The sequence below is a fragment of the Hemitrygon akajei genome, chromosome 7, assembly GCF_048418815.1.
Source record: "Hemitrygon akajei chromosome 7, sHemAka1.3, whole genome shotgun sequence".
NCBI lineage: Eukaryota > Metazoa > Chordata > Chondrichthyes > Myliobatiformes > Dasyatidae > Hemitrygon > Hemitrygon akajei.
In genome coordinates, this window is record NC_133130.1 from 53,644,498 (window position 1) to 53,669,230 (window position 24,733).

The 24,733-nt window shown below is 40.0% G+C and overlaps 1 protein-coding gene across 3 annotated transcripts; it reads left to right on the top strand.

Annotated features, from left to right (window-relative positions):
- Nucleotides 1-2,062: 2,062 nt before the first annotated feature.
- On the top strand, nt 2,063-24,418 carry batf3 (basic leucine zipper transcription factor, ATF-like 3). Of its 3 annotated transcripts, none has more exons than XM_073050874.1 (4): nt 2,063-2,178; nt 2,414-2,920; nt 3,016-3,120; nt 20,865-24,418. In XM_073050874.1, the coding sequence occupies exons 2-4, from the start codon at nt 2,846-2,848 to the stop codon at nt 21,075-21,077; spliced, it is 393 nt and encodes a 130-aa protein (XP_072906975.1). In that variant the 5' UTR covers nt 2,063-2,178; nt 2,414-2,845; the 3' UTR covers nt 21,078-24,418. The 3 variants fall into 3 exon arrangements, with proteins under 3 accessions (XP_072906975.1, XP_072906976.1, XP_072906977.1); XM_073050875.1 differs by having other exon boundaries at nt 2,071-2,200; XM_073050876.1 differs by lacking the exon at nt 2,414-2,920 and having other exon boundaries at nt 2,071-2,200.
- Nucleotides 24,419-24,733: the final 315 nt, after the last annotated feature.

The following is a 24,733-nucleotide window of genomic DNA, read 5'->3' on the forward strand; positions in this document are numbered from 1 at the left end:
TGCATAACTGCTGGTGACTAGTGGAGTTCCATAGAGGTCAGTGTTGGGACTGCTTCTTTTCACATTATATGTCAATGATTTGGATGATGGAATTGATTCCTTTGTGGCAAGTTTGTACACAATACAAAGGTAGGTGGAAAGGCTTAGACAAATTAGGAGAATGGGCAAAGAAGTGGCAGATGGATACCGTGTAAGGAAGACTAGAAGTGTAGGCATTCTAAATGGAGAGCAAATTCAGAAATCAGAGGTGCAAAGGGACTTCAAATTCCTCGTGCAGGATTCCATAAAGGTTAATTTGCAGGTTAACTCGGTAGTAAGGAAGGCAATTACAAAGGCTGTGGCTGTAACAAAACCCAATTTCCCTTGGGATCAATAAAGTATGTCTGTCATTCATTTTGAGAGGACTAGAATATATAAAAGTAAGGATATGATGTTGAGGCTGAGGAGCATTTGATGGCCTGTGCTCACTGAAGTTTGGACATGAAGAGGATGTTTTCAACTGTGAGTGAACCTAGAACAAGAGGACACAGCATCAGAATAGAAGGGCATCCCTTTAAAACAGATGAAAATTTTTTTTAGCCAGTGGGTGGTGAATCTGGAATTTATTGCCACAGATGGCAGTGGAATTCAAGTCATTGTGCATATTTAAAGTAGAGGTTGCTAGGTTCTTGATTCTTAGGGTGTTAAGGGTTGGGGGACAAGGGCATGAGAACAGGGTTGATTCTCTGTGGAAAAAAATGATCAGCCATGATTGAATGGTGGAGCTGAGTCAAAGGGTCTAATTCTGGTCCTATATCTTGTGGTCTGTGGTTTGTTCAATAAGTACATTCCATGGTTTAATACTTTTGACATGTACAATTGTTAAAATACTAAATAATCAGAAAAATTAAGAATGGATTCTGCATGTTTTTTACATTTCATGATAATGATAATGTTGCTCTAGTGAATTCCACTCTCAAACTATTTAGGCTCTGTCTTGTGTGTTATATGTAATTGAAGCTGGTTACTACTTATACAGTGTTCTATTCCAGTTTAGTGAACAAATTCTTCATTGTAGCTTCTCCTGTTCCTTTTATTAGAGTAATTCTGGAAATGACTGCAATGGTATGGAAGAAACAAAATGCTTTTCTTTGAAGAGAGTTGACAGTATCCTGGTCATTTGTACATGGTTTAAGAAGAACCTTTGCCTATGGAGGGTGGAGTTTCCAAAATATTAGTACATGAGCCTTTTGAGTGTATCCAGACTGTACCTTACAGTTTTAAAGTCTTGTGCATCAGCACACATAAACTACACACCTTCCCTGGGAACAATGTAATCTCTCATGAGGTTAAATGGAATATTTAAACCAAGAAGATTAGAGGTAACATAACACTGGACAATTCATCTCTGACCCCACTGGGGAATTGAAACCAGACCAGAAGACCAGTTTGGCCCGAACGATAGCTCTGGCTTGTATAAGGCGATCTCTTCGGTGGCCAATAGTAGCTTTGCTACTCATTTGAAAATAATTACCGTTTGTTGAAAGGCTTGGGCCAGATTCAAGGAAAAGAAGATCTCAGTGTTTAATCTACTTCTATTTTACAGATTTTCAGGTTGTGATTTTCTAGTTCACCCCCCCCCCCCCATAGATTTTATTTACACGTCTACTAAAACACATTCTGTTCTCGCTTTTATGAATCTGAAGAAAGCCTTCCTTAATTGTACACTCCAAGAGTAAAATTGTACACTACAATCGATGCAGCCCATAAATATAGATAGGTGTTAATATCTTTACCCCAACACCAACAACGATATAGAAGTGCACACGTAGGATCACAAAATGAATGTTTTCGGAATGAATCAGGGCAGTGTAGGAACCTAATGTACAAGTCAATCGAGCTTATCTTGATCGAGCAAGGTTTCCACTGTTAGACGCTGTGGTGTTATTCTTTTACTTTTCCATTTAAATTTCGAGTGCCTCCGTCATTTTTTTCTGGGAAACAGGCGGTTCGCCTTGATAGGTTTGTTCTGCTGAATACGCCCATGACAAGGTTTTGATGAACTGTCGCATGTTCTTTGTGGGTGTGAAGGGATGAACTTACTTGCACGCAGTTGAACTTTCTTTTCAGATACACCACGCAAGTGGAGAAATTTGTAAAGCGTAGGGAGAACTTTGACTACTTTGGAGTTCGTGACAGGTAAAATAACGCGATGTTTACGGTGAGTTGGGTACGGGGAATATTCTGGTGGAGGCGCTTAAATCTAATTTTATTCTATTGCTTATACGGTTTATGGATGAAACGAAGCCCAAATCCGGTGATTGTGCATTGTTTTCAGCAGAATCAGTGAATTACTATTTTAATCGGGATATGTCAATTAACATTTTTGACCAAGTCAGCAATGTAAGTAACTATCGTCTGGTGTTACTTTTAGGAAGAAACGGGTAAAAAATTCGTGCTTCGACCTGTGCCTCTGATTGAGGCTAGGCAGCCCAGCGAATATTCTACGTGATAGTGTGGAAGTTCGGGGATTTCGACTTTCCTAAATTAAAAACCAAAACACGACTTGAAATTTGGCATACGCATTCCAAGAAGAAAATTATTTTTTTTTTATTTGGACAATGTGAAACTCTCAGAACTGCTTTTACTTTTACAATTACATCAAAGCGTGAAGTTTTTTTTTGCCAGATCAATGATCGATGGCAAACGGCGTGCTAGACATCTCCCTCAGTACTTGACTCCAGCTCTGTACACTGGTTCAATGGGAAATCCGGCCTCTTGAGAGCATGCTACGCTGAACTCCTTTCGTTTGCTGTCAGTTAGAGCTGTGCATGTGTTTGCACATAAATTTGATTATTTGGATGCCATGTCTGGGTTAGATTCTGCAGAGCTCCTTGCACATGATCCAGCGAACAGCAGCGGCACGATCCGGGCATCTCAGGTCAGTAGAAAGTCTCTCTCTCTATATACGTATTGCACTGTGCAGGTCATTTGTCACTGCATGTTGTAAAGCAAGATCTGGTATTTGGACTCTAGGACTGTGGTGGCGATAACAAGAAACTTCGAAGAAGGGAAAAAAACAGAATCGCTGCGCAAAGAAGTCGGAAGAAACAGACCCTGAAGGCAGATAAACTACACAAGGTATAGCTCCGAGCCACAGATCCAGTGGTGGCCCGATAATTTGCGGATAATGAAATGAATTAACCCCAAACTGCAATTCTAAATATCTAGACATAACGAAACAATATCAGTAAGTTTCAGTAATGTCGCCCTTTTAAGATAGTAATTAATGTAAAAACTGTTCCTATTTGAACGTCCAGTAAATGTATGTCTAATGCGGGTATTCATGCTGACTGGCCCACTGGCAATGCTATGACTTCCTTTAAATTTTCTTACATTGTGTGGGAATTGTCGTTCATCGAACTTATCTGGACTGTGACTGTACATTTCCAAACTATGAAAGAGCCTATAGGAAAGAATTCTGCCATTAAATGTGTCATGTGCCAGGTTTCTAAATATTGAGGCGTGAGATTGTCACGGCTGTAATTGGGCTTGGCCTTTACTAACAGCAAACCTAGTTTAGGGAAATTTCCCAAGCGCTAACATTTCACGCACTTCGTAAACTCAAAGTGATTAGGAGCCTGATGACATAAAGTAGCTATGATACAAAAGGTTTGTTTATTTTATCATTTACAATAACATTCTTGGGGGGGGGGAGTAAAAGCGCAGAAAATCTTGATCATTAAATTATTTATTACACAGAGGGAGACCACTCGGTCAGTTCTGTGTTAGTCGAATAAAAAGCTACCCAACCTAATCTAGCGACCCAGCCCTGCAGGTCACAAATCTAATTGTGCACATGCCATTACTGTTTAAACGTAGTGTAGTAAGAATTGGATTTGCCTGTACTACATTTCAAAGTAGTGAGTTTTGGATTCCTACCACCCTCGGGGTAAATAAAACTCTCATCTCAGAATCAGAATCAAGTTTATTATCGCCGGCATGTGACGTGAAATTTGTTAACTTAGCGGCAGCAGTTCAATGCAATACATATTCTAAAAGAGAAAAAAGTAAAATAAAAATAATAATAAATAAACAAGTCAATTACATTATACGTATATTGAATAGATTAAAACACGTGCAAAAAACACAGAAATACTGTATAATAAAAAAGTGAGGTAGTGTCCAAGGGTTCAATGTTCATTTAGGAATCAGATGGCAGAGGGGAAGATGCCACTTTTAATTATTGCCTTTGTTTTTTGACTTTTTTGCCAAAGTAAATAGGTCTTATTTATACACCTTAGTTAAGTCTCTCCTTGGCCTCCTGTATTTCAGAGAACACAGTCCCAGCTTGTCTGTTCTTTCCTTGCAGGTATAATCTTGTGTAATCTCACAGCACCCTCTCCTGTGCAATCACCTCTTTCCTGTAACAAATACAAGTAATTCTCCAGAAGCTGGAAATCTTGAGCACACACTAGATGCTGAAGAAAGTCAGGCAGAGGAGTAAGCAGTTGAGGTTTTGGTTCGAGACTCTTCATTGGGACCGGGAAGGAAGGTGGAAGCAGCCAGAATAAGAAGATGGGGGGAAGCTGGCAGGTCGTCATCCTGATGAAGGGTCTCAGCATCTGCAGGACCGCTTGTGTTTATGATTTGCTGCTCCATGGCAAAGTCTCTTCAAGGTGTACTGCTCTGAAGAAGTTGAAATCTTCTCTTTGATGGAAGCTCAGTGAGATCCCCTCTGTGATCTCTGCTGCTCTCTAGCTCTTTGTTAACCCCCTCCCCACCCACCCACCTTCCCTGTCAAGTGGTTTCACCTATCAGCTGCCCAGCTGGTACCCCTTTCCTGTTATCTGAAGCTTTCCTAGTCACTGTCAATACAGGGCCACTTCTGTACAAGCCTTTTGACCGTGCCCTCTGCATTTTGGCTAAATTATTAACATATATTACATAAAAGGGGTTGAGTATTGAGCCCTGTGGAACCCCTGGCTTTCCAGTCATAAGGACACTGCCCATGCTTTATCAATTGGTTCTCACCACTGAGCCATTCCTGTAGGCAGAATTTAGGGATCGAGGAAAAAGATGAGAAGCAAAGCCTCGATAGACGATTGAGGGACTGTGGTTGCTTCTGTTTGTTTTTTAGGTCATAGTGGAATTGAAGGATTCGTGTTACAAAAGGTATTATGTAAACAAGTATTACAGGTTCACAGCATTTGACTTTTTTAAAATGGCCTCTTTATACATTACTTGCATGCAAGTGTTGTCTTTCCTGATTCATTTCTCATGCTTGAAGTATTTATCAAAAGCCAAGGCTCTTCAAAAACTAATAATTCTAGATGGCAGAGATATGATATATTAACAGGTACATAGGGTTGTGAAGAGAGCTTTCGGCACAAAGTATTGAGTACAGGAGACGGGATGTTACATTGAAGTTGTTTAAAACATAGGTGAGGGTTAGTTTGGAGTATTGGAAAGATGTAAATAAGGTAGAAAGAGTACAGAGAAAATTTACAAGGATGTTGCCAGGTCTGGAGGAGCTGAGTTACAAGGAAAGATTGAATAGGTTAGGATTTTATTCCTTGGAACATAGAAGATTGAGAGGAGATTTGATAGAAGTACAGTATATAAAATTATAAGGTAAATGCAAGCAGGCTTTTTCCACTGAAGTTTGGTGGGTGGGACTACAACCAGAGGTCATGGGTTAAGGGTAAAAGATAAAAAGTTTAAGGAGAAGATGAGGGGACACTTCTTCACTCAAAGAGTCAGAGAGTGTGGAGCGAGCTGCCAGCGCAAGTGGTGCATGTGAGCTCGATTTCAATATTTAAGAAGCTTGGATAGGTGCATGGATAGTATGGGTATGGAGGGCTAAGGTCCCAGTAGAGGTCAATGGGAGTAGACAGCTTAAATGGTTCAGTGCAGACTAGATGGGCCTAAGGGCCTGTTTATGAGCTGAATTTCTCTGTGACTCTAACTGGTGTAGTACTGTACAATCATATCTATATAGTTGGCTTTTCCTTATGACTGTAATTAGGATTAATTAATATACCATTTCTTAGAATTGTAAGCTCTGAAAGTTACACTGATGATGGAATCTTTCCCCCTTGTTTGCTTCAGATGGTCATAGCAATCACTGACAAATATGGTAAAGTATTGGTTAAATGCAAAGTAAAACTCTGTTTAATCTATCTTTTAATCAGACTTGAAATGTCTCTGGAACTGCTGAACAAAGATAGCTAATTCATTACAGTATTCTTGATCTTGGAGTGCAAACACTTACAGGTACATGCTCAGTCTACAGACTTGTGCTGAGAGCATGGCTTGAATTTCTGCCCTCTACACAATAAGGAGTTACCCTTATTAGAGTGGAGAAGCTGCTTCTGAAGCCCAGGAAGAGGCGGGCTGGGGAGGCAATGCAGTCGCTCAGGAATGAGGCCTGGGTTCTGGCTGGCACAGTGAGCACTGGCAGTACCTGCTCCTTGTGTTAACAGATTGCCTGGATCAGATTCTCTTTTATCACCCCGGACTGGAATGTGATGAAAACTGCTGTCTACCATGCCCCCCGCCCCCACTCCCACTTTGTTCAGCTGTAGACTTCTCCCCAACCTAGATATTTCACTATGGTAACAAATTCAACCTTGTCTACTCATTATTGAGTTTGCTACCACAGAGGAAATTGTGGGTGAAAGAGGTGAGGGAAGAGCTGCGCAGACTAAGCAAGTGAGGAGGAAACAGCATTACAACCAACTATTGACACTGAGAGAAGATAGAACTCGGAACGGAATACTGTTCAGCACAGTATGGGCCCTTCAGCCCACAGTATTGTGCTGACCTTTATAAACCTACTTCATGATCAATCTAACCCTTCTCTCTAGCCTATAACCCTCCAGTTTTGTTTCATCCATTTGTTCATTGAAGAGTCTCTTAAATGTCCCTAATGTTTGGATAACTCACTTAGGATATGCCCAGTGTCTCGGCCTCCATGGCAGTCCGTGGCAGATTCACCATCCTCAAATGCAGCATTTGAGGCAGGAAAGGAATGAATTGGAAATGGAAAAGCAGTGGCTGCTATGTATGCGTAGTCAGGCACCTTATGATGTGGACCTGTACCAGGATGCTGCCTGGATTAGAAAAACATGGATGATAGAAAAATGGAGGGCTGTGTGGGAGAGATGGGTTAGATTGATCTTACAGCAGGTCTCTTACGGTCTGCCCAACATTATGGGTTGAAGAGCCTCTGCTGTGCTGTAATGTTCGATGGTCTGCAGTATGTTCTCATGTAGCAGCCTCTACCACTACTTCCAGCAGTGCACTTCAGACATTTACCACTCTCTGTGTGAAAAACATATTTCTGACATCAGCTCTAAACTTTCTATCACTTACAAGGATACCTTCTGTAATTAGTCATTGCCACCCTGGGAGAATGGCGCTGGCTGTCTACTCTGTCTATGCCTCTTATAATATTATACACCTCAATCAGATTGCCTCTCATCCTCTTCACTCCAAGGAAAAAAGGTGGACAGGTAGCTCACTCAACCTTACCTCACAAGAAATATTCTCTCATCCGGGCAAATCTCTTCTGCACCCTCTTTAGAACTTCCACATCGTTCCTATAATGAGGCAATCAGAACAAAACACTATGCTCCAAGAGAGAGCCTGTTTTATCCAGCCAAGTGAGTGCATCAATTGCTGGGAATCAACAGCACCAACACGAAGAGCAGGAGCTGTTGGTTTGCAGCAATGCATGCACTCACTGGAGTCCCACACTTAGTGCTGGGCAGCTGCACCTTTGTCCTCAGCCTTCGCAAGCAACAACTGCATTGGCTCAGTGGTCATCCATACTGCAGCTTAACACCTTAACCACATCATTGTCGCAGATGAGCCAATATAGAGCTGACTCCCCCCCACCAATCCTGGTTGCTTGCACAGCACACTGGCTGTAAGACAACTCTATACACAATGCTATAATAATCCATTTTAGTGCAGAATCCATTAAATCCCTTGTACCAGGAAACATTTCCTAAGCACTGAACAAGGTACAAGGGTATGTTGTAAATTGATGCTGACTTTGACATTGGTATTTCTTATCTGAAATGAAAATGTACGCTAATTCCCATTCTGAACTCTGCTTTGAAAAACAAATGTTTAGTCAATGACTGTATTTCCAGGTTGCTAAACAACTCCCATGGCCTTCTGTCTTTAACTTAGATGAAATAAGTGTCTGGATACATCAGATGTAAATACCTCAGTCATGTAAATTAATGGGAATACTTATAACATTTTAAATCTATAGGAATATAAAACATGGGAGTTGGAGTAGGCCAACTGTTACCTTGCTCTGCTGTTGAACATCAAAGCTCACTTCAAGTAACACACACAAAATGCTGGAGGAACCCAGCATCATCTATGGTGAGAAATGAACAATCGATGTTTGGGCTGAGATCCCTTCATCAGGCCTGGAAAGAAAGAGTCCAGAAGCCAGAAAGCGGACCTTAATCCCACTTTTCCATCTTGAGCAAGATCCGTGAATTCCCTTAGTGTTGGGAAAAAAAATCATTCACCACATCAGCAACCAGTATTCTGTAGCGTAGAGAATATCTAAGATTTACAGCCTTGGCACAAAACAATATCTACTCATCTTAGTCTGAAATATCCACCATCTTATCCTGAGTACATGACTTATATTTCTAGATGATCTAACTGGAGCAAACTTTAAGAGTGTTGAAAGGATGGATGTTATGTATTTACAGTAGATTTCCCATATTTCCCTGTTCATAAAAACATTGTGGATAATGTTTAGAAGTGATAAACAATGGCCTATTTTTTATGAACTTTGTACATATAAGAGGATGTAAGAGAAATGTCAACCTATCTATTTACAAAGCAAAGTACACAGATATTACTATTGGGATAAAATTGAATCCATGGGTGCACTTTATCCAGATGTTCATACATTGAATGAAAAATAATGAATATTGAATTCATAACCTGGGTAGAGAATGTTCACATTGCATTCACTTTGAACCTAAAGAGGAGGAAAAATCCATTCACCCTATTGGTCCATGCATGAGAACTCAACCACTGCTCCTCAACTCAGCCCAACAACTATCCTCTTGTTCCTGTCTTCTATACTTATTTGGCTGTCTCTTAAGTGCATCCATGTTAAGTTCCTGTAATACTCTCTGTAGTAATGAGTTTCACATGCTCATTCCATCACTATCTTGATAAAGCAGTTTCAACAGAACCTTTTATTGGATGCAATAAGTATTTGCCTGATATTTAGCATCCTTTGCCATCAAATGAAACATTGTCTTTGCACTTAACATATCAAAAGACTTCATTATTTTAAAGGATTCTATCTGATTATCCCTCAGCCTTCTCTTTACTAGAAGGAGCCCTATGTTACTCAGTTTTTACTGCTTAGTTCCAGTATGCCCCTCCATTGAAGGAAGAGCAGAGACACACTTTACGGTAAATTAGATCTTCAAGCACGCTACTCCGCTACTAATTTCCCATCCATTAGTGACAATCCACTTCCTATGATGTTTGTAACTTCATTCTTATATGTTCTTAATTATTATATGTCAAAACTGAACCAAAAAGAGCATTTTCATGCATAAATATTTTAATCTCTGATTATTTAGCAAACAAGGTATAATGATCAGGAACATCTTTTTTTTATTCCATGACTTACAATGGTTTGCATTTTGGCACATTAACAAGTGCAATTCTTCCCCAGCTTATGAACACCCAACTTATGTAAAGCAAGCACATACAAACAAGTATTCTGGGAGCGTGGTGGTATGGGTCTGCCTGCCCCTGTGATGCTGCAAGTGTTTTCTACCACCAGGGAACCAGCTCACAGCTGCGTTTCCAACTTGCAAACTGTTCAAAGGAATGGAGTCCTGTTGTAATGTGACAGTTGTGATAGCTTAATTATGCTTGTAGATCTCTTAGTACTTTATCTCTGGAAAATCAGGGAAAATATAAATTATGTTCTAATGATATCATAGATATAGAGGAGTGTTTCTTTTTACAGTTTCTGAAGCTCAGCTAAATGGTTGAATGGTGAAGCTGCAGGTGTGACTGAGTCAGGCATTGAGGGTGCCCAGTTTGACATGAATGCAGGCAGCAACTTCAGTTCATTATTGATAGATTCATGACAGAGAAATAGACTGATGCTGTCACAACCTCAGTGCAGATCATGACTGGTCAACTTAATTGTTATAGAGCTAACTGAAGTCCAAACTTATGATATCTCATCCTTGGATTTTAAATAAGGAGTTTTAAGTGTTTGGACTTTATTTATTTACTGCTTTTCCATTTAGCTAGATCACTTAGGTCAAAGTGTCTTTTAATTAATGTGCAAAAGAAACTATGAAAGTTCAGTGAATTCCGGCTAATTGGGACACATCGGGACCAGTATATTTTGGCCCAGTAAAGCAGCTGTCCTAATTAGCCAAAGTTTCATGGAAATGCTTAAAAAGTCATAAAAGAGATAAACTACCTTTTAACTAAGTAATAGGTATTTAAATGAAATACAGAAAAAAATTGACTAGCTATAACACTAGCAATACCACTATACTATCAAATTGTGTATTAGTTCCTAAAATTGATTGATGGAGGAGTTTCATCTAGTGTAGGCTGCTGTGCTCCTTTGACTGTAAATGAACAAAATCAGCACAAACTCCAAGTGCAAAAATCAATGCATTGTGCAATTCATTGCTTTCTTTCAACCAAATTGTGTTGCGTTTTTGTAGCCAAGGGAATTGTTCAGCATGGCATGATTTAAAAAAAGACCTGTTTCATCAGCATTGAAGATATCATCTGCACAAAATTTTTGAAGCAAGTAGGGGAGTTTTGTAGATTTCCATGATTTCTGCAATTACAACTTCAGCACCATCTTTCCCACTGTGTGTTTTCTTGAATTTAATGTGGTGCCAACATTTCCATCTTCTTAGCTAGCTCCTCTGCCTTTTTTATTCAAATATTAGTCTACTGACATGCACATCTCATCCAATTACAATGGAAAATCATTGATTGAGATCCTCCTAAACAACTGGATACTTACCTTCTTGCATTTCTTTCTCAGATGTTCCCTGTTGTCCCTTGAATAATGCCTATTATTCTCGCAGTTTATCTCACAGATGTATCAAGCACGTAATTGTAGATTTTGGCACTGCAGTTATCTCTGTTAGCTGACGATGAGTGGTATTTGGAGGATAGCTTTTAATTTAGTAGAGGAGGGTAATTTTTTTTAGCCGGTGTCATCTTTTTGTGCCATCTTGGCAAGGATCTGAATTATTTTAAAAATTAATAAATCAAAACTATCAGAAATCAATGCTTTTTGAATTTGCGTCCATCGGCCCAAATAGATAACATAACACAAGCACACATAGCTGATGTTATTTTAACAACTGTTCACTCTAAGGATAATGTATGTCTGATGGCCACACACGTGCACATGCCTGATGCTAGTTAGAAACTGATTGGCAAGTCTCCTGTCCCAATTCAGCGGCACGGTGTCCCAAATAAACAAAGAGAATACCCAGCTATTTTATTGATTAGTTTTTATTCTTTAAGAGTTGTCCCAAATAGGTGGCTGCCCCAGTTAACTGATGGCCCAATTAACTGGAATCCACTGTATATTAAGAAAGCAGACAACCCTTAAAAATAGTACCGTTTGGATCAGGAGCTGATGTCAACTAAATACCCGCAGTAATGGTGGGATTCATGAAAATATGAAATGCAGGATGTCTGATCTTGCTTCATCTGAAATGATTACACATTATCCACTGTTACCTTGTTGGGTGGTCAGGTTAAACCAGCTGATGGATTTCCTTGGCAACACGAGTGAATTTGCAGATGCTGGAAATAAATAAAAACACAAAAATGCTGGCAGAACTCAGCAGGCCAGACAGCATCTATGGGAGGAGGCAGTGATGATGTTTCGGGCCGAAACCCTTCATCAGGAGTCACTCCCAAAACGTCATCACTACCTCCTCCCATAGATGCTGTCTGGCCTGCTGAGTTCTGCCAGCATTTTGTGTTTTTATTGATGGATTTCCTTCATGGTTTTATTGTTTCCTTCTCAGTTGTTCATAAAGTATGATGAAAAGTGTTAGTTCACTAGACCATAGTCTTCTGGTTCTTGTCCCTAGTCTTCACTGACTGAAGTGATTGGGAATGAGCCATACATTTGGCCTCAGAAGCCAAGACTTACCCTTTCCCTCACTGTAAAACTTTATTTTTATCTGCTATTTGATTACGAAGATGCTTAACCAGACTGTGGGTTCCTTTTGGTATACCACAAAATACGTAACATGGGGTAAGACACAGGTGCATGAAGTGTGAATTAGGTATTAAAAAGCCTGGCACTCACAGGTGGGTATTTTTCAGTTAAAACATTGTTCTATTGTGTATTTTACAGATACCAAAGAGTTTTACAATTTTGATTAGTTTTAGCAGTTGGTTCACTTTGTAAGAACATGGCACTGTGAAAAATTATTGCCTGCTCATTTTCTAGAGCAGTGCACTGATTTCGCTAGCTTTTGGAAAAGGTTGAGCTGGCTATTTTAAAGAATATAATTGGTCTTGCTATCTGAGAGTTTATGAGGACAGGGAAGGCAGAGGGGCTGACAACATTGATTGATGATCAATGCTCTGTTTTGTATCTGGGACGGGCTTTCATTCAAGAGCAGCACGCTCAAAATGCTGGAAGAACTGAGCAGTTCAGGCAACATTTCTGAAGGGGAAAGCTTTGGGTGAAAACCCTTCATCAGGACTGGAAAGGAAGGGGGCAGAAGCCAGAATAAGAAGGTGGGGAGCGGGGAGGAGTCCAAGTTGGCAAGTGACAGGTGAGGGTGAAGGTTTGTGGGTGAGGGAAGAGGGAGGTTGTGAGAAGCTGAGAAGTGATAGGTGGAAGAGGTAAAGGAGTGAAGAAGAAGGAATCTGATTGGAAGGAATAGAGGACTGTGGAATAAAGGGTCTGGAGTTGGGGAACCAGAGGGAGGTGAAGAGGGGTGAGTGGCCCACTAGAAGGAAGGAAAACAAAAAAGGAGTGGGGGAGGGAAGCAGAAGGGTCTCAGCCTGAAGCATCAACTGTTTATTTCCCTCCAAAGATGCTGCCTGACCTGCTGAGTTCCTCCAGCATTTCCTGTGGGTTGCTTAAGATTTCCAGCATCTGCAGAATAATATCTCTACAAGAATCTGAGGGTAAAATCCAAGAATAATTAACAATCTATATTTTCTCAGCTCCTGAATTCATATTCTTTCAAGTGATAGGGGCTAAGCAAATTGTACATTTTTATTATATTAATAGAGGCATGTTGAGTTTTGAATTTAGGCTTAAATATGGCACAGACATTAATGTAGCTCTACAAGAAATAGGTGAATAGATAAAACAATGTTTTACCAAATGCAAAGCACCAGCACATAATTTTGTTATTAAAATTGAAAATTATGACAATTTAGACTACAGGTTGGGTAATGAAGATGATGATTCAAAGTGCTCCTCCCCACTAGAGTTTAGGACTTTTGTTCGTTTAGTACTCATAAGCTTTGACACATTAGGGAAATTTTCAGAGTACTGTTAGTTGCACCCATGCAGTTACAAGGACTGAAGATTGCTCATAGACAGGGGAAGTGACCTGAAGCATAAATTAACTTTTACTGATATTGTTGTCCTTCTATTGGAAAACAAGCCTTTCAGAGAAATTATGCAAATAATGGAGATCTCAAAAAAGAAACACAAACTGTAAGTTACGATGCTGGTTACTTAACTAGTATTCCCCATTAGACTGTGAGATGAGGGTGCTGTATAGATTCACACAGAGATCAGGAGCTGCAAAAAGGCACAACAGTTTATGACAATTGCTTCTCAAGCCGTGTCAGTCTTGCAACGTATACAACAAATTAATCTCATGATGCAGCACTTAAAGGAACACTTACCCTAAAGGAAAGCAGAATGTTATCTATATTTACAAGTACTTATTTAACCAGGCACATGCCATCTCATTATATCAGACCTCCATAATGAAGTATAAGTGCACCAAAGCCTCACTTTTGTACCCCTTAGTTAGCTCCAAAAATGAGACCTTGCACATGGATTCTGACATTACATCTGTATACAACAGGAATGAAGGTGATTCTAAAGTAATAGCAGAAGAGATAGTTGAGATATTCAAGTTAAACATTCACAAGACAGAGCTATAATAAATGTTGGCTGAACTTCATGTGGTTAAGTCTCCATTTCTGGATGGGATTTTTCCTTTGATCCTCAAGGGTTCTTTGGATATGGGGCAGTGTCAATGTTTGGAGATTATTGCTTCTTGGTTCAAAACACTGAGTATTGATAGGCCCAGTGTCTAGAAGTCATTCAGTATAGTCTTGTGGCAGGGGAAACCTTTAGAAATAATGACCCAGGAGATAATTAATAGTCAAGTAGAGGAAAATGGATTAATTAAGACCATAAGATATAGGAGCAGATTTGGGCTATTTGGTACATCAAACCTGCTCCGCCATTTCATCAAGGCAGATCCAATTTTCCTCTTAGCCCCAATCTCCTGCCTTCTCCCCCATATCCCTTCATGCCCTGACCAATCAAGAACCTATCAAACTCTACTATAAGTATATGTAAAGACTTGGCTTCTGCAGCTGTCTGTGGCATAGAATTCCACAGATTCACCAATCTCCAGCTAAAGAAATTCCTCCTCATCTCAGTTCTAAAAGGACACCCCTCTATTCTGAGGCTGTGTCTTCTGGTCTTAGACTCTCCCACCACAGGAAACATCCTCTCCACATTCACTCTATCAAGGGTTTTCACCATTTAACTGTTTTCAATTAGGTCACCCCTCATTCTTCTGAATTCTAGGGGATACAGGCCCAGAGCCATCAAACACTCTTTATATGACAAGCCATTCAATCCTGGAATCATTTTCATGAACCTCCTTTGAACGGTCTCCAGCTTCAGCACATCCTTTCTAAGACAAGCGCCCAAAACTGCTCACAGTACTCCAAGTGAGGCCCCACCAGTGCTTTATAAAGACTCAACAATACATTCTTGATTTTATATTCTAATCCTTTTGAAATGAATGTTAACATTGCATTTGCCTTTCTCACCACAGACTCAACCTACAAATTAACCTTTAGGGAATCCTGCAAAAGGACTCCCAAGTTTTTTGTATTTTCTCTACACTTGGAAAATAGTCAACCCTTTCATTTCTTCTACTGTGGTTTATGACCAGATACTTCCCAGCACTTCAATCCATCTGCTATTTCTTTGCCCATTCTCCTAAACTGTCTAAGTCCTACTGTAGCCTCTCTACTTCCTCAAAACTACCTGCCCCTCCACCGATCTGCATATTGTCTGCAAACATTGCAACAAAGCCATCAATTGCATTAACATATAACATAAATCATTGACATTTAACATAAAAGGAGATCGGTCCCAACACAGACCCCTGCGGAACACCACTAGTCATGGGCAGCCAACCAGAAAAGGCTCCCTTTATTCCCACACTTTGCCTCCTGCCACACCAGCCCTGCTTTATCCATGCTAGTATCTTTCCTGTAATACTGTGGGCTCGCAGCTTGTTAAGCAGCTTCATGTCTGGCACTTTGTCAATGCCTTCTGAAAATTCAAGTACACAGCATCCACCAATTCTCCTTTGTCTATCCTGCTTGTTATTTCTTCAAAAAATTTCAACAGATTTGTTGGGCAAGGTTTTCCCTTGAGGAATCCATGCTGACTATAGCCTATTTTCTCATGTGCCTCCAAATACCCTGAGACCTCATCCTTAATAATCAACTCCAACATCTTCCCAACCACTGAGGTCAGACTAACTGGCCTATAGCTTTGTTTCTTCTGCCTCTGTCCCTTCTCGAAGAATGGAATTTTCAAGAATCTAGTTATTCTTGAAAGATCATCATTAATGCTTCCACAATGTTTTCAGCCACCTCTTTCAGAACCCTGGGGTGTACACCATCTGCTCCAGGTGACTTATCTACCTTCAGACCTTTCAGTTTCCCAAGAATCTTCTCTCTGGTAATGGTAACTTCACACACTTCATGACCCCTGACACCTGGAACTTCCACCATACTGCTGCAAGACAAGGCAACACAGACTTGTTATGGGCAAATGTGTAGTTGATGCCCAGTGCATATTTGGTGAGCCAAAGGCCTATTTTAGTGCCAAATCTCTCCAGGACTCTAATTGTGTTTAACTAGTTTGATTTTTAAAAAAACCAGGTAGACTTCCAGAAAGCTTTTAATAACTGTAACTTAACTGGCTTATCATCTAAGTTAAAGTACTTGGCAGAAAGGAGGTATTGAGTGTTTAACACAGAAACATAGAAAACGTACAGCGCAATACAGGCCCTTCGACCCACAAAGCTGTGCCAAATACGTCCCTACTTTAGAACTACCTAGGCTCTGCCCATAACCCTCTATTTTTCTAAGCTCCATGTAGCCATCCAGGAGTCTCTTAAAAGACCCTATCGTTTCCACCTCCGCCGGCAGCCCATTCCACGCACTCACCACTCTCTGCGTAAAATACTTATCCCTAACGTCTCCTCTGTACCTACTCCTAAGCACCTTAAAACTATGCCCTCTCGTGCTAGCCATTTCAGCCCTGGGGAAAAGCCTCTGACTATCCACACGATCAATGCCTCTCATCCTATACACCTCTATCAAGTCACCTCTCATCCTCCGTCGCTCCAAGAAGAAAAGGCCGAGTTCACTCAACCTATTATCATAAGGCATGCTCCCCAGTCCAGGTGACATCCTTGTAAATCTCCTCTGCACCCTTTCTACATGGTTTCCACATGGATGGATGGTTTCCACATCCTTCCTATAGTGAGGCAACCAGAATTGAGCACAGTACTCCAAGTGGGAGGTGTGGTGCGTGGCCAAGTAGTTAAGGCATTGGACTAGTGATCTGAAGGTCGTGAGTTTGAGCCCCAGCTGAGGCAACATGTTGTGTCCTTGAGCAAGGCACTTAACCACACACTGCTCCATAATGGGTACCGGCAAAATGCTGGGGGCTAACCTCGCGATAGACTGGTGTCCAATCCGGGGGTGGGGAGGGGGGGAGTCTTGTACTGTCAGTCACTTCACACCACGGAAACCGGCATAAGCACTGGCCTGATGAGCTATAAGGCTTGGGACAGACTTTAACTCCAAGTGGGGTCTGACCAGGGTTCCATATAGCTGCAAAATTACCTCTCGGCTCATAAACTCAATCCCACAATTGATGATGGCCAATGCCTTCTTAACCACAGGAGTCAATCTGCGTAGCAGCTTTGAGTGTCCTATGGACTCAGACTCTTAGATCCCTCTGATCTTTCACACTGCCAAGAGTCTTACCATTAATACTATATTCTGCAATCATATTTGACCTACCAAAATGAACCCCTCACACCTATCTGGGTTGAACTCCATCTGCCATTTCTCAGCCCAGTTTTGCATCCTATCAATGTCCCTTTGTAACTTCTGACAGCCCTCCACACTATCCACAACACCTCCAACCTCTGTGTCATCAACAAATTTACTAACCCATCCCTCCACTTCCTCATCCAGGTCATTTATAAAAATCACAAAGAGTAGGGGTCCCAGAACAGATCCCTGAGGCACTCCACTACTCACCGGCCTCCATGCAGAATATGACCCGTCTACAACCACTCTTTGCCTTCTGTGGGCAAGCCAGTTCTGGATCCACAAAGCAATGTCCCCTTGGATCCCATGCCTCCATACTTTCTCAATAAGCCTTGCAAGGGGTACCATATCAAATGCCTTGCTAAAAATAAAACTTTTAAAATAAAGTTGGCTAAGTAATGAACTATGAAGTTTCACAATGAATGAAGATACTGAGCTGTGGTTGAGAAAAAGGAGACAAACTGCACTTAGTCAATTGGGAACAAGTCAATCTCTTGATGACTACAAGAAGAGTATGAGAGCCCTTAAGAGAGAAGTAAAGACGGCAGAAAGAGGATATGAGAATGATCTGGCAGGCAAGGTGAGGAACCAAAGGAAGTACATAAGGTTTTTAATGAATATTTCTCTACCTTTATAATGTGGAGAAAATAATGGATACTAAGGAAATAGAGGAAATGAGTGGTGGTGTCGTGGTCCACATATGATTTAGCAGGGAGAAGGTTTCGGAGGCCTTAAAGTGCATCTTCAGGGCCTGACCTAGTGTATTCTCAGACCTTGTGGGAAGTTAAAGGAAAAAAGTTCCGGAGGCCCTTGCTGATATCTTTACTGACCATGGTTGAGGTTCTGAAGGACAAGAGAGAGGCTAATGTGGCACCATTGTTTAAAAAGGATAGCAAATTTAAGTCAGAAACTGCAGGCCAGTGAGTCTGATGTTAGTGGTGGGTAAGTTGACAGACAGAATCTACCAATATTTATAGAAAAAATGATGGTGGATTCTGGACAGTTGGCATGGTTTACTGCATGGTAAGTCGTGTCTGATAACTCTCTTGGAGTTCTTCGAGGAGGTAATCAAGAAGGGAGATGGATGTGGTCTTTGCAGACTTAGAAAGGACTTTGACAAGACCCCTTCATGGCAGCCCACCTGGAAGGTTAGTTCACATGTTATCCAGAGACGGATAATGGATTGGCTTCATTATTGGTTCAGTGATGGGAAGCAGAGGGCGATGGTCGTGGATATTCTTCACAGACTAGTCTAAAGGTGTGCCACAGGGGTCAGTGTTGTGACCCTTGCTGTTTGTAATTTATATAAAGGATAGGATGTGAATATAGAAAACATGGTTAGTAAGTTTGTGGATGCTAATAAAATAGATGGTTTTCTAGATAATGTGGAAGGTTATAAAAAAATACAAGGGGATATTGATCAACAAGTTATGTGGCTGAAAGTGGATAAATGTGAGGTATTGCATTTTGGGAGATGAATGTGGCCCAGAAAACAATTCTCAGCAAAAGCTACAAAATTGCTACTAAATTAGTTTCTGGAAGACACAGAGGATTCTATTTTAAGTGTTTACTTCCTGAAAGCACAGAATGTGCCCTCCTCCTTTCCCCTTTCCATACAGATGAACCCAGCTCATAGCTAGCAAACATCATCAGATGCTGTATATGTGTAAATGTGCTTCAGTTCAAAATGAGGCTTAGCATTAAAGCTAAACCCTTCCCTGCCTGTGGTCTCCTGAAGAGAAGTTGACAAGACTGATTTGTTTGGGGTTTTATTCCCCAAGGTCTTAAGCAGGGCAGTGAGGAATCAGAGATGCATTTTAGTAAGAGGGGCGCAGATCAAGGATCACTCCTCAGGTCACTGTCTGAAGTAGATCTGTGGAGTCATTTCAGCTGTTATTATCCCTAAAATAATATCCAATTAATAGATTGCCAAAAATTGCATAAGTTGTAACCCTGAATGCAGTTCATTGGATGTAAAATGCTTTGGGATTTCCCAAGATTGTGAACAGTGGTTTGAGAAACAAGTTCTTGTTTTTCTCATTTTCTGTTGAATAATATTAGTGTTATTTCTTGGCTTGCCATGTTGCATTTAAGTGTGTAATATTATATTCATTTTCTCTGGACTGTCTTAAATAGGATTCCTTTCCTTTGCACATCTGACCAGCTGGTCAGAATAGCGGGGACCAGAGAATGAGTTACTCTGTTGCCTGCAGGAAGAATGGAGGCCAAGGCAGTTTCGGAAGGAGACTAAATTGCAATGTTCTGTCATCAAATGAAACTTGAAGAGTAAAATAAAATCTGCTGATGCTGGTAATCTGAAAGAAAAAAACAGGGAACATCCAAAGATACTTCCCTTCTTACTTTGATGCAATGCTTTCTCATAACCCGAGCTACTGTAGATTAATAAAAAGCACGAATGACTGAAAATCCATGGGGCCTGGTCCTTGCATTTACAGTAAGATAGTACCCACTGATTATTTCCTGTGTTGATCCTGCTGGAATTTGGGAATAACTGAGAGACCACCTTACTAACATAGCACCATGCAGACTTGCCTACTCCCGCCCACTAGAACCTGCTCCTTTGTAAATGGTGTGAGCACACACACCCTGATATTTAGCCCCTAGCATCCCCACTCCTCACCCTGCAGGAGGAGCGATACAACACTAAGCTCGAGCTTTTTCTAACAATCCACATCATACTTCTCAGGCGGTTTATTTTGCTCAGAATGGCCCATCTCCTACCATCCTCTCTGAATTCCAGTCTACTTGATGAGTGTTAGTTTCATATGGCCTGATAGAGTTTTGTTACAGCTCATATAGGGGTCGATCATCCCAGCAGCTCTGTGTCAGGTAGCTCAGCCTCTTTCAATATCCAGACTCTAGAACTTTCTGAGCTATTGATATAGACTCACGTCATTGGTATAGATCGGTTCATGCTGGAATCAAAGCCAAAGAAACCTAACAGTGAATAAACCAATCTATTTCTAATTGTGGATTAAAAAAGAAACTAATCCAGAAATTGAACCAGCTTTCTGTCCTGAAAAAATGCCTATTCTGTTTTTTTTAAAATAATCTTTTCCTCTTAAATCTTTCACTATCTGTTCTCTTCTCCCCCACCCCATCACCTGACTGCTGTCCTTTCTAGCCATGTTTCTTATCATTGCTTAGGTAAATCTTTATGTAAAGGTTAACATATCTGTTCTAATTCCGGTCTGCTCTTTTGATTCCCAAGGTTACACATGTATGAGCAATTCACTTGTAAAGCTCATGCACTGAAAATACATGTGAATGAAGGCTTTCACCCCAATTTCCTCTTGTTTTGTACACTGGTACTGTAAGATTAAATTCCCAGGCAACTTGACTGAAGCTAATTTTAATGATTAATATTCTTTTAGCTTACACATTTTTAAAAATGGGTTTGAGTTCCTCTTCTTTAAGACTTGCTTTTTTTTTAACAGGAATATGAAGGGCTGGAACAGGAAAACACTGCGCTAAAAAGGGAAATAAGGAAACTTAGTGAAGAAGTGAAACATTTATCAGATGCTTTGAAAGATCATGAACGAGTATGTCCAATGATACACTGTACCATGAACTTTATCACAACTCCCAGACCTCACCCTAACATAATCGCCAGCTGTTTATCTCATGAAGGCCAAAGTGGAGTCTCATAGATGGCTCAAGCAATGAAGATTTAAATTTGGTATTTTTTTACTGAAAAGTTGACATATATATTCATATTTTGAAGTATATTTGATTTTTGTATGCAGTCTATTGTCCTAAGTATTGTCTTTATGATAGGCCTAATTGTGACCTAAATGATGCTGCTGTGGTCCTGTGCACTGTTCGGCCAAGCCTAAGGATACAAATTTTGCAAGCTTATTATTCAGTGTGTACTTTTTGCTTAGCTTAAACTCACCCTATTGAACAGGAAGAAAGTATTTTGAAAACGTGCAGCTTTTTTTTATCTTGGACGTTTTTGGTGGAATAACTCCCCACAAATCAAATGCAGCATTTGCAATTTTTTTTTCAACAATTATGTACGTGAAGCACGGTTGGTACATTGGGACACAAACTCTCAGGGATTCTAATTTAAAACACATCATCAAAATTTTGCTATGTTGAAACCAGCACTTAAAGAAGAAAGCAGTGTTCAGTCCACTGAAAAATTGATAACTGAACAAGTTACATTTTGTGACCATGTGCTCTAGAGAAACAGTGAAATACCGCATGTGTGTTTCAATTCCTCTAAGCTTGAAGGAACCAAACTCTCAGGATCCTGCACTGAATTATTTACACAGAGCTATTTCTAAATAGCTGAGAATTGTCTCATCATGGATATTAATAAGGAATATGATTCAATAGCCCCTGAATTTGATGCCACCCTTATCTAAAATGAATTGTCTTCTTAGATTCTGAGTGGTTTACTTTCTGACGTAGATGGACTGTTTTGATGTTGTTGTACAGCTAAAACATAAATGTCTGGAAGTATGAGGCCTGAAAATTCATGCTGCACTGCCTACAGCTCCATTGTGCGAACTTACACAATGATCTATCAGCTTTCTATTCATTTATTTTGGTTGCTGTCCAGCGACAAACTTCTCCACAACACCCAGACCACATCTTAATGCTTTCAACAATGAGTATTTCAAATCTCACCGGACTATTTAATGGGTTAACACTTTCATTTTCAAAGAAACAAGAGGAAATTCAAATGCATTTGTGAAGAGTTCACATAATGATATCTTGAGCCTTAGTAGAGCCATACAGCACAAACTGTTACATTTCAATTATTTGTTATATTTTTAAATACATGTGAATGATTATGTGGCTTTCATTAGATTACATCGATTGCTGTGCTTTTATGCCTCCAATCAGCAAAATGACCTCATGTGACCTTGATTAAATTAAAAAAGCAGGTGATGTATTAGACATCGCTCAGTGGGCTCCAATCATGATGCAGCTACTTCAGTGATGAGGAATGCATCTGATTGTAGTCAACTGGTAGAATGAATTCCTTCTCTGCCTCCCCAATGATCAATCAGTCCATCACTGCATCAACAATCTTTGCAAGGTGCAGAGTGGAAACTTGCCTCACCTGAGTAAGAGAGTACAAAACAAGGTTGATTGCCAAAGTAGTTGGTCTCCTCACAAAAAGTTCTTTTGTTCTCTGAAATTTGTAGAATAACTAGAAAATGTGAGGGAAGAAGTCAGCTCATTCTGACTTTGTAGATGCATAAACACACAAGGTTTACTTCAAACCTCATAAAGAAGCATACAAGTAAAACTGTCTGGTTGCACCCTGAGTGATGATGCCTACAAAACAATATGCTTTGGTGGCTATTTCTGCCTTCTTCAATTTTCATACATAAACATACTTTGGCTTCAATCAATGTCTTAAACATGCTTTCTGCAATTTGACGGTTATCCGGAGTATCAACTATTTTCATCTTTGAAGCCTATTAGATTCTGATTAGTCTTGAACAGGAAGGGTACACAGGATGTGAAGAAAATCTTTCCTCGTGTGCGAGCATCTTGAGCTAGGGGTCACTGTTTGACAATAAGGAGTCACTTAGTGAAGGCAGGTATGAGGATTTTTATTTCCTCGAAGGGTTGCGAGTTTTCTGAATAAACTTTATTGTAAAGCAGTGGGAGAAGTGTCTTTTACTAATTTTGCCATAAAAGGTGGAGGTAAGCAGGCATTGAGAAGTTACTGGAGATGGGCACGAATGCAGAGTTCGGGTTACAGTTAGATCATCCATGACATTATACGGCAGAGCAAGCATGACAAGCAGGGTTGACCTGCTCCCATTCCTTGATCCTATAGAGCAAACCCTCTGCATTCCAATTTGACCTACTTTTAATGAAAATAGTCTAGAATTTTTTGGGGCAAGTATCTCACACCTAAAAGTTTGCTAACTGTGTCTGAATAGTAAGCCATTAACAATACCACAAATTACTGTGATATTGCATTTACAATATTTGGCCTGTTTCTGCTTCAAGGTAAGGATAAGTATGTCAAATGCTTGGAATTTCAAAAACCCACCTAGATACTCATGACAAAAATCAAGGGATGTACCTGACGATGTCCAGTGGCACGACGTATATTCTTGGGTTTTGCAAAGGACTGATCAATTGGGCTCCAGTCCATCCTGCTACCAGTCTCTGATTGCAATCCTGACAGAACATAAAAGACTCTGAAGTGTATCTGTCATGTCATGCGAGGCCTTCTAGCCCATTTTTCATCATCCTCCCTATCCAAGTGCAGTGATCATTTGATGCCTGAAGTCTGATCTGATCCACTTTCTAGGTGTAGCATCTTGTAAGAGGAAATCAGAGAGTAGTTAAAATAGATGAAGATGAAGACTGCAGAGGGTGGTGCTGTCAAACAGATTGCTTGATCCTGTAGACTGAATAGCCTGATGCTACACTGTAAGCCTCTATAATTCTATGAAGATAGCATGATCATTTGGAGCGGCAGCTAAGCAAAATTACCACTGAATGTGCCAACTTGTTAGCAGTCGATGAACCCTCTGCAGTTTTGCAACCCTGCATCTCTCTGCCTGCTGAGCCAAAGCCTAGGAAAACAATTCCCACTGTCATCTCCAAGTAGGTTCTGATCATTTGTTCAATTCAATACCATCTACCCTTTTCAGTATTAGGAGATTATTTATGTAATTCAAAATATTTTGATTGAATTACTACAATTCTATATAGTTAAGTATTCAGTGACATTTTATTGATGATCTTTTTAAATCCACAACATTTTAACTAAGATCTAATCTTAAAATGTTCTTCACAATAAACTGTTGAATCATTTCAATTATTTGTGGTGAGTTATGGTGTTGAGTTATATGTAAACTGTGTTTCTCCCTTCTATTCTTACTCTTCAAATATTCTTATTATTAAGCTATTGAATTAGATAAAGGCAACTCGATTAATTTCTGAAACACTCACTTATGGATTAAAAAAAGATAAATTCTTCAAAAGCTTAAATCCTATAGAAGCTTTCAATGAGTTTCTGTCAGAATTTTCTTGTGAATGTTCATTTTGAAACTGATGTAAAAGCTAGAGTTGCAAATGTTATTTCAGTTCAATATATCCTTTCAGTTGTGTGTAAATCTGCATTTAATGGGTTTAATATAAATATAGAGGATAATAATGAATGATTATGTTAAGTTTTGGCTGCTGCAGCTCAACTAGGCATCAGGAGCAACAGAGTAACATCACAGAGTTGTTCCTTTAAATTTCACAGGAATGTGAATTCTTTTCAGGAAACGGAGTAGTATGCTGTTATGATTGCATTTAACATGTAAGCTCAATTGTATTT